Raw genomic sequence first — 15,325 nt, 5'->3', positions numbered from 1 at the left:
CATCCACTTAGTCTGTAACGATAGTGTGGCACTATGGAGCGTTGGTTTTTACTCAACTTCAACATTTCAAATGTAAATTCAGCTGTGAGTTTTTATTTATTTCACTGTAACAACCCCAGAAAAAGACATTTGTTTAAGATATTGTTCTTGTATAATTTCTGAAGTAATGCACATCTGATCTACCAAACTTTGAAGAGAAGCAATAAGGAAAACAAAGAGCTTATTGTTGAAATTATCCTTTGTTAAGTTGCTGTGTGTCCTACAGAGAGAATGACTGAGCGCTCCACCAGGAGCTGCAGTTTTTGTTATTATCTTTGTTTTATGATCTATCCTGTACATTAGGCTTTTCAATGAGTACAGTAGAAAAATACAATTTTAATTTAAGCAAAGATCAGTTCGAGTCTGCAGGGATGGGATAAGGTCCTCGTGGCTCTAAACAGTCAGTCATCTTGTGGCGTCCCCTTTAGACTCGACCTCTGCTTCTTCTGATCCTTCTGGCCCATGATGCGGTACAGTTTTTTTCGTGCGTCTTTCATTCTCTTCATCTTGGCTTCTTCGTCTTTCTCCTTTTGCTGGAGGAACTCTTTATGTTTGGCATGATGTGCTCTCTGGGCCACCTTCTTCTTGTAGTGATGCACTGTGCTCAGAGCTCGTAGCAGCTCCGCCACCTGCCACAACACGAAAAGTCAAAGCAAAGATCAGTTAGCACAGGGTCATCCTGAACAAACTGGGTGTTGTGCTGCATCGTTTCTGTCAATCATTGCAACGCTGTCAGATCAGTGATTAATCTGGCACCACAGCTCTCTCTGGTTTGGCAGCTTCATGTTCTCAGTATATATGAAAACCTGGACATTCAGCTAGGCTCTGTTTCCTCTCCACCTACACTAAGACTATCACTTACTGTGTTGGGACCACAAATTCTTAACGAGCTGCAGCACTCATACCGTAAAGTCAGGTTGTGCTCACCTTCCTCTCATGGGGCTCGCGTATCACACTGGCTCTCTTCAGGTCTCTGGGCACCTTTCCTTTGGGTTGCAGTAGTTTGGGTTTGCTTTTAAAGGGGAGGGCCTTCTGCAGCTCCTTGGGGATGTGGAGTGGGTTGAAGTGCCTTGGGGCTCGGGTTATTGGCTAGAAGGTAAAGGAATGTATTTCAGGGTATCGGTTAGTGAAGGTGTACGATGACAAGTGAGGGTACACACAAAGACAGAAGAGATGATGACAATGACAAACACTACACAGCCAGGATTTGGTACTGGTTCACACATCACCGAACAGTTAAAGAGCAAAGGTTTGCATACTACAGATTCCTCTACAGTTCATATATATTTCTGAACAAGTGCCACGTTTACCTTTTCTGTGATGCAAAACAATTCAACAACAAACTGATCTGATCACAAATGTTGTGCTCTCTTCATTAAAAGGACAGTTTGAGCTTTTTACGTCTTATTGCAGTTCTATTAGTTTCATATTCAAAGGCACACTGGCACACTGAAATAGCACCTCCAAGTCTGAGGCCACGGTCCTCAGGTGGAAAAGAGTGGAACGACACCTTCAACATTGATGCTTTGTTTGTTTTTTGTACGATTATCAGTTAAATAAAGCCTCTAAATGCTTCCCTCTTCATTTAAACGTGATACGGTGATCCCAGCACTTCCTGGGAAACAGGGTTGCAGTTTCAGTGTTTCAGGGAGCAGATCTCTGTTTCTATCTGTTCTTCACTTGTGCACTTTAGAGTGGTCATCAGGCTGAGTCTACCTTGTACAGCGAGTCAATGCTGGGCTTGTTACGGACTCCCAGGTCATGTTTGAGCTGCCCCACGGTCCTCATGCCCGACCAGCTGTCCTTCTGGCCAACAGGCAGCAGCAGTGAGGTGACGGGGTTGTAAAGCTGAGGAATACTGACTGGATACCAGGAGCGCAGGAACACAATATCTGCAGAACAAACACCGACACTAAGACACGGAGTGGTAGACACACATCACTGAAACATAAGTTAATTAATCATTTGGATTTGATCAATTTACGAGATTATAATCTGCATTATTTTTATTTCCTAGGAACTGGCAACAACTCTTTGTCCTTCCTATAGGAGGGTTTAACTGGTTTAAAGCCTTAATACAATGTAAGAGCTGCAGGGACACATAGTATTTATAAACTAACAGTAAAGTCAGCAAAAACAGTCACCACTCATAAGCAGGCGGTCCTCAAACGTGGCTCTGAAAGCTCCCGGAGGAGTCGACAGCGCCTTCTTTATCTGACCTCTGACCCCCGACACCGTTCGTATAGAAGCACCTTCAAATTTAGCCACCTCCAGCACCGTGTTAAACATGCCCTGTGGAGAGAGGGAGCAAACCGTCAGCATTACACAATCACCTTCATCTCCTGCCTTTTAAACGAACAGCACAAACATGAACATGCTTCCTCCTACAGCTACACACGGAGTAAACAGTGACGAGCGTCTTCCACTCACTGCTCGGAAAAGTATGACTTTGCTTATCGATTCTTTGGTGACCCAGTAAATGATGTTTCTCTAAGTGTTTTTAGGTAATTAGTCTATTTACATGCTGACATAAAGTGAGCTTCAGATGTAGCGTACCTTGATGAAGCAGGTGTTTTGGAAGATCTTATAAGGGTAACCAATTAGTTTGAGCTTCTTCACAATAGTGACTGATTTATCCAGGTCCAGGACGACTCCTGTGGCTGCAATGCGGAAATTAGCCTTCACAGAAACACAAAACAGGACTTTGAGATTCAATGAGAGTACTTTACATTAAAAGAATTACATGACCAGACTTGATGCCACCTTACAAAAGTACACTAACAAGCCTCTGTCTCCCGGTAAACACTCACTTTAACTCCTGATACTGACTGAACAGCCAGAAAGCCGGTGCCCTGTGGAGTGATGGGACCTGCAGAGAAACAAAGGTTAGAATTTATTTCATCAATGTAAACATCGCAGAGACGTAAACTTTGACACACACTGAGACGCACCTGTGTACACAGAGCTATACTGCAACAGACTTAAATACTAAACGTTCAGTGTAAGCTACCACAGGGAGGCGGGCAGCTGCAATGACATGTAAAAGTCATAAACCCACATTTTATTCTCAACATATCACATGTTCAACCTGAGAAAATGAACCACTTGAAGACAAATATCAGGCCATGATTAGCACTGTAGAGACGAGGAAAACACGTTTTCTTTTTTTATTGCGATTAAAATGAGCAAATCTCTGGATTTAGTTTGAATTTAAACTGTACGCAGCATCCAAACATTTTTGGAACTGGTGTAAGGTATGTGCTTCTACTTCCTGAAGTCTTACTCTCATTAGAAGCCTGAATAAACGTATCGTGTGAAGCCATTCAAAGTGTAGTTGAGACACGCAGAGTGAAATCTGCGTGTAAACCGCAGTCATGCTCTGAATGCAGCTCACCCCAGATCGAGGCTCCACAGTGCATGTGTTGCGGTGTGTATTTAAGCAGGCGGTGGCGTCCATTGTGATCCTCAATATGATAGAGAGGGATGGTCTGGAAGCGGCGCCAACCCAAGGACAGGATCAGGGGGTCCCGTGTCTTCAGGATCCGCTCATACCAGCGGTGCTTCTTCAGGCGCATCTGACATACACAGAGTACAACATCTTATTTAACCATTATATCTTAATAAGGGTATTTACAGATGTGGGAAGTAACAAAGTACAAATACTTCATTAGTGCACTTAAGTAGAACTTTCAGGTATCTGTACTTCACTATGTTTTTACTCCCTACATTTTTATTTTACAGCAGAACTTTTGTTCTCTTCTTTGTTGTTCCTCTTATTTGATCAGGTCTCTTCCCTTTGCACAGATTGCTGGCTGGAAAGGACGGGAACATTTCTTTTTGTTTTCTTTTTAGGGTCTGCTTTGTTTACATGTTTTCAGGTGTTTTGTGCTCTAATAAAAAGCAAAAGAAAACATTTTAAGATGTATACAATTTATGGATTCATATACAGATATTTTTAAGAATAATCATTCTATTCTTATTTCATTAAGAACCTTTGAAAAGTGCAAATGTAGCACATACCTGCAGGTATCCTACATTGCCTTCACTGGTTCCCAGGCCTCCGATGATGACGGGGTAATGTGGGTCAAAGTTCGTTACAAACTCACAGGGTAAGGAGGAAATTTCTAATCGGACGTACATTCCTGGCCGGAAGCCTTCATACTGCACTCTCGACTCATCGTCCATGTCTTCAAACTCAGCTCTGTTCAGCTGAACAAACAGTGGAAGAATATGAGACATAAACAGAGTCTTAAATGTGAACGTCAGACTGATGGACAGTCTACCTCCGCCTGCTTCTGCATCTCCTCCTTCAGATCGTCGAAGTACGTGGCGTCACCATCGTCGTACTCCGTGTCGAAGCGCTCCTTCAGTCTGCGTTTCTTTTCAAGGCGCTTGTTCTTCTGCACCTCCTCATCATCCATCTTCACCTGTTGGTCTTCATCATCAGTTTCATCTTCATCACTTTCACTTTTCTAATGGTAAAAAAAAGTGTGCGTGACAAATAACCTTTGTTACATTTTTGGGATGGGTTTGTAGATATGTGCCCCCCCCGGGCGTACTCAGTAATGCTGGGCTTACACTCTGCGATTTTTGGCTCATTTTGAGCCGATTTTTCAGCCGTGCGACCGCTTTGGTGATCGGTCTGAGTTTGGCCTTCATCGTGTAGTATACGTGGGGTAACGAGGAGCGATTAACACCTCACGACCAGCTCCCCATCATCAATCGCTTGGTCGTGAGGCTGTCGCTGCTCACGCTGTGCACGCGCAAACACATGTCGGTGAAAAAGACGGCGCAGCACGGCTGTGCAGCGTGTGATCTGGACACAAGCGATGGAGGCACAACTTGTAGAACTTTGGAAAGCTCATCCGAGCCTTTTCAATGTGGCCTCACAGAATCATCACGACCACAACAACCGTGGAAATAGTTGGATTTACATGCTGCTCAGTCACAGCTGCCTGATCATGTTTTTCATTAGCAATTTAGCAAAGTTGATGGTGGTGGTGTGTCTGTGTGAGTGAAAGACAGAGAGAGAGAGTGAGCGACAGATTGTCTGTTATAACCTTCATGTTACGGAGGCTCAGTGTGAGCACTCAGGTCGATCAGAGCCGTATAGTGTGACCCTGCATCGTGACCTACTAACTTCTAACCCCTGCGAGCCAATCGTGCAGTTTGAGCAGAAGCTGAATAACGTGACTGAAAGAAATCGCAGTGTCTGCCCAGATTAAGCAACTGTTGCTGATTATTTTTCATTCCCATCCACCACATTGATACCACGCTGTATTCTGAGTCACGTACCTCGGCCTGATCCTGCTCCCCAGTCGTGCCTTTGTGAACTTTTCCCGTTTCCAAATCTTCAAAGTCACCGTAGAGCTCCTCTACATATAAGAGAACAGAGTACTTATGATGCATGGTGACAAATCTACTCTTAGCTGAAAGTCTTTGTAATCAGTCACTGTCACATTACTACTGCACATAACTGAACTCAGGTGTTTTCGACCAGCTCTGAATACAGCGAACAAAACGCTCCTCCCCCTGAACTCTTACCGTCTTCTTTGAGCAGCGTTGCAGCATCCTGGCCTTCCTCCCATTGACCCGTCACAAAACAATCCCTGATTGAGTTCAACATCTGAAAAAGAAAACAGACCGACTTATTCTAATATTCTTGACAACATCAGCTGCTCTTGAGTCGGAGTTCTGTTGGAAAATACCGGACCTCTTCTAATTCCCAATTGTGGGAAATGTCGGGGTTGAAATGGGAGCAGTCTAAAGCGTCGGCCTGAACTTTTTTGCTTTTCTGCGGGCGATTAACTCGAAACAGTCCGCCAAGCTCCTCCTCCTCCTCCTCAGAATCTTCCGCCTCCACCACTGCAAAACAAGGATCAGCAGCGCTTGTCAAGATCACATCCTCGCGTATGTGATGCAAACATATCGCTGAGTAGTTATGGAGGACTGATGACCTACTGTCAACATTACCATGCTTCACCGGGTCAATGGCAACAGTAACTAACGCTGGCGTCAATGATCAATGATTAGAAATTAATTTTCATGAAAAATAATTTAATCCTGATGAATCCAGTGAAGTGTGAGTTTGTTTGTTTTATACCTGTCATACACAAACATTATTGGTTGTTACTGATGAAACAAACAGGATACCTGAACCATAAACCAGCTTCCTCAGGTTGGGGGCAGCTTCCTGATGCCGCAGAAATGCTGCTGATGCTTTCTGCTGCAGGCCCTCCTTCCACTTGAACGTCCCTACAGACAGATCACAACCAGGAAGGACAACAGTTTGTTTTTTAGCATAAAATTGAACATAAACTAAATGTAAATAAACCTGAATGAGTCGTGTGGTACTTACCCTGCTCCTCCTCTTCATCACTGTCATCGGCACCAATCTCCTCTTCCATCGACTCATCGTCTTCATCTCCATCCTCCTCATCATCACTGTCTTCCTCTGACTCTTTAGAACAGTGCCCAGAGTCTCCGGCTCTCTCGGCCTCGCCTTCTCCTTCGCTGTCCGCCTCGCCCCTCTCCAGCTCATCCTCGCTGTCTGCAAACGCTGGTGCCTCTGCGATCACCTCCTCCTCTCCTTTCATCTCCTCCAGCTTCCGTTTCTTTACCGGGGGAGTGCTGCCTTTGGTGGCTTTTTCAGATTTATCTCTCACCTCTTTGAGAAATGTGGACAAATCATCTTCCTCTTCCTGGTTCTCCTGGTCACTGCCATCATCATCCTCATCACTGCTGGACCCACTAACGTCATCCTCCTCCTCCTCCAACCCAGTGAAGACCACCTTCCTCCTCTGTGTTTGTGTGTGTGCATCCCAGACATGTATCTCTCGAAGTCCCTCCTGCACTCTAACACAAACAGGACAAATATCTGTTACACAATCTTTTTCAAACAATCGATCGCCTGTTACTTTGTGCGCCTCAGCAGACGTGTGTGTCTGTGTTGTACCTGTACGGTTTATGAACATGGCTTGTTAGCCAGCTAGCTGATAGCTCCGGCTCACACTGCATCACCACACTTACAGCTGTCATGGAGAACTTTGTGATGTCTTACCCACTCTGCTCGCTGATGTCTGTGGGGTCCAGGCCAGCAGAGCCACTGAAGAGCGAGACCTTACTGGCAGCCATCTTGGCGTCTAGAGTGACATGTGTTTCTATGAGGGACTGGACCAGCTCTGTGGTAGGCCGCACTTCCTCCTGCAACAGGGTTCGAAGCATTACTTCAACCCTTGAATCCTGGGCCAACATTTTACAAATGCACTTCACACCGTTTAGATGCAAGCTACACACTGCCATCTCGGGAATACCTGCAGCTGTTTGACGTGGTTGGCTGGGAGGTCGATGTAAACGGCATCTTTGTCATACACGACCCCTCCGACCCCGGCCATGGGTGCGTAGAGCAGACGCTCCTTCTCATTCAAGGCCCTCTTCTTCTGAGTACCAGGCAGCGGACACGGGTCTGGCAGGAAGTTGGCGTCTGACATCTGAAAGTCTCCTACACCTACAGACGGGACAACACACAGCACATCACTCCAGTGCTTTCATGGCTTTGTTTCATACTGTCAGTCTGCTGCAAAGCGCTCCGTCTGTGTACCTGGTATATGGACCTGGCCTTTGTTTTTCAAATGTGTCCCTCTGAGGTAGCCATACAAGGACACAGTCCGATCACACTTGGGGTCTGTTCTGAGCCTCTCGGGGTCGGTCAAGTCCTCAATACTGAGGAGAGTAAGACAAGAGCAAAGACTGAGTTCACAAAACCCCAAACAGTCGCTTAAAGAAACATCTCTTTAAACATGTACACACACTAAATGTGATCATCTTTGATAAACCAACACGGTAACCTTCTTAATAACCTTCTGAACCATGACACACTCGGCCTGTTTTCAAAGCTGTGAGGGTCTTTGGGGGGGTTAGGGTTAGGTCTGTGTGTATTGCTGAGCCTTGGCTCCTGTCGGTCATGGTCAAGGAGGTTTGGGTTGGCTGCCTGGGCTCGTGCTGGGGTGGCCGGCCTGTGGCGGCGTCAGCTGCCTGTTGTCTCTGGTTCTCGTAGGCTAAGGTTGGGCGATATGTAGAAATTTTCCAACCAACAAATGTCAGTTCAATAAATGACGATGGGCGACATATTCGTGCAGGCGTAGACGCTCTGATGGGCAGAGCACCGTAATCATGCACGGACTGATTTGTGCGTTTAGAACTCAGACGTTTCACTTGGAGGGAATATTTTACCTTCCTTTCTTGTTTGTTTAAAGCTACTTCTTGGATTATTTATTTATTTGAGACACGCCAAAGCTCACAAAAGACTTAACGTTACGTGGGAGATTTTTTTATGCTCGCTGGAGGAAACATTTGGATTTTTTAGCTTGCTTTTTGTTTAACTTTGTATCTGTTGTTTGGTCGAGTGTCAGACAGATAAACACTGGAACGGCCTGTAAACACGGTTAGTGTATTTTTCTGAACAGAGGCTGCTGCCTCTCCTTCCTTTATGAGTTTGAGTAAATGAATCACAGCTGGGAGATGGCGCCGTTAAAATGGTGCTGTTAGCAAACTTACTCACAGCAAATAAATCAATAAATCGCTCTTGTAAAAACGATCAGTGAAAGGTTCAGCCTTCTTCTTCATCCTGGCGTTGTTGCCGCTGGTGCAGGGTCCGCTCTTCGGCAAAGGTTTCTCCATTTGGTTCTGTCCGAGGCGTCCTCAGGTGATGCGTTGACGGTGTTAAAGTGAAAGGCTCAGCCTATCGTTGATATATTCGTACAATCGCCCAACCGTACGTAGGCGCCCCATCCTGCCTTCTATGGCTGGGATGGGCGCACAGATGTTGCAGTGATGTGTGGCCTTCATTTGCAAGTGACAAAGTCTCTCTCTCTCTTTCTCTCACGCACGCACGCACGCACGCGCACGCACAGACACACAGACACACACACACAGACGCACAGACACACACAGACGCACAGACACACACAGACGCACAGACACGCACGCACGCGCACGCACACACACACAGACGCACACACACACACAGACGCACAGACACGCACGCACGCACGCACACACACACACAGACGCACACACACACACAGACGCACAGACACGCACGCACGCACACACACACACAGACGCACACACACACACAGACGCACAGACACGCACGCACGCACACACACACACAGACGCACACACACACACAGACGCACAGACACGCACGCACGCACGCACACACACACAGACGCACACACACACACAGACACACACGCACGCACGCACACACACACAGACGCACACACACACACAGACGCACAGACACACACGCACGCACGCACACACACACAGACGCACACACACACACACACACACACACACACAGACACACACGCACGCACACACACACAGACGCGCACACACACACACAGACGCACAGACACACACGCACGCACGCACACACACACAGACGCACACACACACACACACACACACACACACACACACACACACACACACACACACACACACACACACACACACACACCTTTCTCCATTCCTTTTGTTTTTTCCTTACAGGTGCAGCAGTGTGTGATACATTGTGTATTTCCTACTACACCCCCTCCTGCCTCAGCTTACACATAGTCATACTTTACTATATTACATATAATTTAACACCTGAAACAACCCTGATAAAAAATATTCAATAAACAGAAGCAGCACATGAACCAAAGGAGCCCACAGAGCACGTCAGGGAAAAGCAAACTGTGTTTAGCAGCACTCAGATCATCACTCTGACTGCACGGCTGACCAGACCGGATTAAAAAACACTGGTCCAACAACAAGCTACACGTTGAGCAGCTGGTATATCATCGCCTCAACGCCATCCTTCGTTGTGTTTGTTGTTCGTGTCGCATACAAATGCCACCATGACACTCTTTGCTGCTTTGTTGTAACAGTACCACACACATTAGGTGGTGCTTGACTGGTGGAGTACAGGCATTGGTTAATCCGGTGACGATTAGCATACAAACTGTTCTACCACAGCTGCCTGGTGCACAGGGCCAGGTTTGGACTACAAGCTCAACTGTCTGCCTGAGAGGATGCTCAGTGACTGATTTACTTCTTGTGAGGGAGCAGGAAGCCCCACTGACCGGGCTCTGCGTGCACCCTTTTAAATGCAAAATGCATCTCAGTGCTCTCTGAGCCATTTCAGCACGCCGTGTGAGTCGACACCTTCTAGTCTGTTACTTGGTCAAAGGAGGCTCACAGCTAAGCGTGTCCCTCTGTGGGAGTCATCCCTGGTATTAGAGGCAGTTTCTCAGCCACCATTTGAATTCTAAGATGAAGATGATGCTGTTGCTTGCTCTTGCATCAGTGAAACACTGTCCTCCTACATTAACCCTTTAAGACCTACCATAGAACCAAGTTCGCCAGAGCTTATATCATATTTTTACATGCTGTGGAGCCATTTTTGGGAGCATTTCAAGTTGCTATACATCAATACAACCATTATAGCCCAAACCTTAATAATATGTCTGCATTAGGTGCATAGTAATTACATAAATTGCAAAAAAGTGCAATAAACTACAAAAAAATTGAAAATCGTTTTTGTTTTTTTAACATATATTTCTAGTTAGAGAAATTTAAGAGGCTTATCCCTCAAAATTGTAAATACAAAAAAGTTACACAAAATAGTTTCCCACCACAGGAAATTTATTTTGAGTGTCTTCATAGTTTTATTTTTGAAATACACCAATTTTTATATACTGCAGGAAAAACGAAAATAAATATTATAGTGCAAATTTGCAAAATAACAGCATATGCATCAAAATAAACTATTTCCAGCAGTGCAATATGAGTCCTCAGCATCCCAGAAACGACACAGAAAGTCATAAAGTCAAACATAACTTTTTAAAACACATAACAAGTAAAACACAAGCTCATAAGGCCCCGATCGTAAAAAACTACATTTCCGCAAAATGACGTCACTTCCGGTTTCGGGCAGGTCATGCGGTCATGTGATAGTTCGCGCTGATGGACGTAGGAAGTGTTACAAACAGCTGATGGATCGGCGAAGCGTGTTTCTGGAATATCATGTTTTTGTTGCTGCAAGTGATTTTTATGCAGTTTTTGCAAAGCTATATGTGGAAGGAAACTGTGACCTAGGACAAGCTGATGGCATAAGATGTAAGTACAACTCCTCTGGTTTCATATGCAAAAAAAATTATTGCGCTAGCTTACTTGGTTTCAGAGCTACCGGGATTTAAAAATAGTTACGCAAAACAGAGCGTGCCCGCTCCGATCGGCTGTAAAGGGTTAACAGTCAGTATTTCAGATTAGCTTATGTGGCAAACTGGGAGTGTGCGCATCTGTAGAGCAAAACACTGAGAAACCTTTACTCTTGTAACCCCTGTTCTCTGATAATATGTGGAAGGTGTCTCACCAGATCACCTCTGCAGAAAGCTTGTCGTTAACGTTAGACTGAATGATTCTTCAGCACCTTGTAAATGAAAATGTACGGCTCCATCTTAATGCAATCATGTGTATTTACCAAGTTTGAGTTACTGGTACAAACACGACTTTAGGCTGAGCATTAAGGAAGCTACAGACAACTGAACAGTCGTAAGCACTCACCGGTCAGCCAGGATGTAGGGATGGGATGTCTGCCACACCAGAGGACGAAACTTCATGACGGAGATGAAGCGGCCGAGGTTCTTCACCTCCTGGTTCTGATACTCACCATACACCATGCCAGACAGATAAAACAGTTTGGCCCCCTGGTGGTTGAGGCACAACAGGTCACAATGTTGTCACAGACATACAAGGTTTTACATCAATGTGCAACTTTTTTCCAGGAGTACAGACGTGGGTTTACCTGGTACACCTCAGTCCAGAAGCGATGTTTGAGGTTTTTCTTTGTCTTTCTCAGAGTCTTGTTGTTCTTGAATGCATCCAGATGAGTCAGCACGCCCATGATACGAGGGAAACCGTGTACTTGACAGATATTGAGAAACTCAAACGTCTCCATCTCAAAGCCAAAGCTGGCATCAATCAGCATCAAAACCTGGAGACAAAGCATTTCTATCGTTTTATTCATTTTACAACTTCCAGTCAGAAGTCACGAATGTCCTGCTCATTTTTAATAACTTCTTTGAACTGTTATTTTATAAACTGGGTGTGCAAGTTTATGTTGGATTGTCTCCAACACACAAAGGGTTGTGGACCTGGCTTTTAACCAGAGCCCCCAATCCTCCTTAGGGTAGCAGCTGGAGCTCTGAGGGGGCAGAAGCTCAGCATTAGCATGCTTCCCATTTCAAAACCAGTTTTGATGCGCGTCTAGTTTTTGATTTGCTGTGAAGTTAAAGAATCGGGACGTCGTTTGCCTTCATTTTTCCATCCACTTGGTGCAATAGCACTGATAGCTGTATATGAGCCCGTGTAGATCAGAAACAATCTAAAATGAAACGTATGCTGTATTATTATTCCAGTTATTTCCACAGAACAGTTCAAAGAAATATTTAAAAGCCCAGAATGACCACAACATTAACGAGTATCTGTAAACGTGTGACCACAGCTGTAGCTCAGCACTCTCTTTACCATCTATGTCAGCACTGCTAACACGAGGACATCTCACATCACAGCACCTTTATCTGTTTTAGATTTAAGCTGTTTATTGAATCATATTTAGAATTTCATTTATTGAGCTCTTCATTTTGCAGAGGTTACCTTTTGTTCAGTGATACTGTAGTTATTTATTGAGCTACATGGTTTTTCATATTAGTCACCATTGAAACTAACACTGGATTCATTGGAAACACTATCTTTGGTGTGCAGATTGGAGCATCACAGGAGCGAAACACCAGCTTTCTGATTAATAAATGAGCTGATCGACCTCTGCAGCCACGGCCGACCCCCCATTTGTTGGCGAGTTATGACATTCGTGTTTTTCTCACCCAATAAAGGCAGATTTAACGTATCAGTTTACTCTTTTGAAACACTTACCAGGTCAGCCACCTTTGCAAGGTCGATCATTGAGTTTATGTCATTGTTACACTCCATGAAAGTCAGCCGACGCTTCTTGCCTGGAGCAGCACAAAATAACCAATTAACATAAACGCACACATACAAATAAATAAAGTAACATTATGGACGCATACAAAAAGATTTGTTACTGTGTATTTAAATGTTTTTGTGGCTGCGTATTTATTGTTTCACCAAGGCCAAAACCTCTTTTAAGGCCCTTTGCTGAAGTTTTAATGAAGGTTGTGCTAAAGCCGCGATTACACTTTCTACGGATGCAGTGGTGCACAGCACACCATCACTGGACTCTAGCAGTGGAGGTGTGTTCAGTACTTGTCTGACTGTGTTGTGTCAGGTTTAAGTTTGTGTTTCAGGAGTTGGGCGCTCACCAGAAACGATAGTTACAGGTCCACATATGTCTGTGAGCTTCTGCCGGGTGAAGTTTTTGATCAGGCAGCGGATCAGGGTGCTTTTCCCGACCTTAGGGGGGCCAACAACGACAATCACAATTGGAGGCGGTTCCAGGGGAGTCCGGTCTACAACAGGCACGTGGTGTTTTTTGGTTTTTATGTCCTGGGCCCTTTTTGAGGAACAAACAAAAATAAACACCAACACAGTCTGAAGACATGAACTATGTAATGCACAACACTGACCTGTGGAAGGTTTTGGCCATGCGGACCGCAGATTGAACTGCAAATGCTTTGGGGTTGCGTTTGCGTTCATCCTCCTCTGTTGAGCCATTTTGTTTCTTTAGCTTCTTCTTCTCTGCCTTTGGGCCACTGTGCTTCTGCTGATGCTGCTTCTGCTTCTTAACTTTCCCATCCATCCTGTCTACTACACACACTGTTCACATGCAGTTTGACTGGAATCTGTGGACAGAGAACAGGTTCCACTCAATTTATAGGTATGGACAGGCGTCATCAACGTGACGAAAAAAAGAATTAATATGAATTAATATGAAAACATTTTGATTTGATTTTTCAGTTATATGACATGTATGTACAACTCTTTTGCTTTTTCATGATACTTAGGACAGTTATGACACGGCATAATACAATACAAGGAATCTATGATATATTAGTTGACCCTTTGCTTTTATTCGAGCATTCAAAATGATCACATCTTAGGATTTTCCCCCACATAACTAAACCTTTCAGCCAAATTTCGTGGAGTCAAAAGACTTGATATTCATCACCTTCATTATGCATCATGTATTAACTTTTACAGGAAATATTTGTTTCTGGGATGAATTTTAGTGGAGAAGCAGGTATAAAGTGATATAACATTCAAATAAACATGTATGTTTACCTCTACTGAACCACAGAACTTCAGTCAACTGAATTAAATTTCACCTCATTATTTACACTTTTTACTTAAATATATTTTCACAAATAAACAGACTTAATACACACAGGAGTAGTTGACTGTACTCCAAGTATTAACACACACACACACACACACACACACACACACACACACACACACACACACACTCCCAGTCACCTAGAGCTGGCTTCCTCAGCTCTTCATCTTCCTCCACAGTTCCTCTCAGAAGCAAACACTTTCTCTAGATACACAAAGGCATTCATAAATCCTCGTGCTGTTTTAAAATCCATGTTGGAAAACGCGAGAGGACACTAATACACATTTTGGCTCTAATATTAACAGAAGCCACAACATCAGAAGGACCCAGTTTGTCTAAGATATGGAAAATGTCCCCTCAAAAAGCGACACTACAAAGACAACCCCTGCCTCCATCCAGTGGGATACTTCCTTGAGAAAACCGATATGACTCAGGTACTTTACAGGCCGACAGGTTCGCTCTGTGAGCGGAATTTGCCTTTGTTGAAAACATGTCTGTCAGCCTGGAGGACCAAACACTGCGGCCGGCGTCTCTGCTAAACCTGCGTGTTTATATGAAATGTGCGGGAGAAATACAAAGCACAAGTGCTACTACCTTAAATTAAACCAGTTGTAATCCACTCCACGTTAACACCCGCTTTTCTTCGTTTTCACGTGTGAACTGTGACCTCCGGCCCGGAAGTATATGAAAGAGTCACGTTCTAGCCAAACGGGTGCAAACAAAAACAGACGGGAAAGGTTCCGCACGGTGAGCGGCTACAAGTCTCCGTACATTGGCGCCTCCTGCTGGCGGTTCTCTCCGTACTAAGTATACTGATGGAGATTTAAAGCCAAAATTATTTTGGTAAGCGTAATATCAGGATTAAGAGGTGAGCTCCTCCAGGACACGAGCAGCTCTGCAGTGAGTACCACCTCT

At 44.6% G+C, this 15,325-nt stretch overlaps 1 protein-coding gene across 2 annotated transcripts; it reads right to left on the bottom strand.

The window, feature by feature from the left end:
- Nucleotides 1-73: 73 nt before the first annotated feature.
- LOC146662902 (ribosome biogenesis protein BMS1 homolog) lies at nucleotides 74-15,114 on the bottom strand. 2 transcript variants are annotated; one of them, XM_085415473.1, is made up of 23 exons: nucleotides 15,005-15,114; nucleotides 13,701-13,916; nucleotides 13,437-13,627; nucleotides 13,030-13,109; nucleotides 11,903-12,091; nucleotides 11,662-11,804; nucleotides 7,640-7,761; nucleotides 7,353-7,546; nucleotides 7,100-7,242; nucleotides 6,398-6,894; nucleotides 6,193-6,294; nucleotides 5,753-5,904; nucleotides 5,584-5,665; nucleotides 5,335-5,414; nucleotides 4,323-4,511; nucleotides 4,060-4,248; nucleotides 3,434-3,614; nucleotides 2,850-2,908; nucleotides 2,596-2,718; nucleotides 2,184-2,331; nucleotides 1,756-1,931; nucleotides 967-1,128; nucleotides 74-668 (listed from the first exon to the last, which is right to left on the bottom strand). In XM_085415473.1, exons 2-23 carry the CDS (start codon nucleotides 13,871-13,873, stop codon nucleotides 441-443), a joined length of 3,603 nt encoding a protein of 1,200 aa, XP_085271599.1. In that variant the 5' UTR covers nucleotides 13,874-13,916; nucleotides 15,005-15,114; the 3' UTR covers nucleotides 74-440. The 2 variants fall into 2 exon arrangements, with proteins under 2 accessions (XP_085271599.1, XP_085271600.1); XM_085415474.1 differs by lacking the exon at nucleotides 15,005-15,114 and adding an exon at nucleotides 14,551-14,571.
- Between the last annotated feature and the right edge of the window lie 211 nt (nucleotides 15,115-15,325).

This window comes from Rhamphochromis longiceps, linkage group LG8, assembly GCF_057381845.1.
Source record: "Rhamphochromis longiceps isolate RC_006_pf linkage group LG8, R_longiceps_female_GT1.1, whole genome shotgun sequence".
NCBI classification, from domain to species: Eukaryota; Metazoa; Chordata; class Actinopteri; order Cichliformes; family Cichlidae; genus Rhamphochromis; species Rhamphochromis longiceps.
The sequence above is the reverse complement of the archived record's forward strand: the minus strand, read 5'-3'. Positions and strand labels throughout refer to the sequence as shown.

What these genes read in the sequence shown, in the direction of transcription:
- LOC146662902 (XM_085415473.1), bottom strand. Translation starts at nt 13,873, where the DNA reads ATGGATGGGAAAGTTAAGAAGCAGAAGCAGCATCAGCAGAAGCACAGT. An exon ending in GGGAGCAGGATCAGGCCGAG is followed by an intron (nt 4,512 to 5,334) that starts GTACGTGACTCA and finishes TTTTACCATTAG; the next exon opens with AAAAGTGAAAGTGATGAAGA. An exon ending in GCGAGCCCCATGAGAGGAAG is followed by an intron (nt 669 to 966) that starts GTGAGCACAACC and finishes GTGTTGTGGCAG; the next exon opens with GTGGCGGAGCTGCTACGAGC.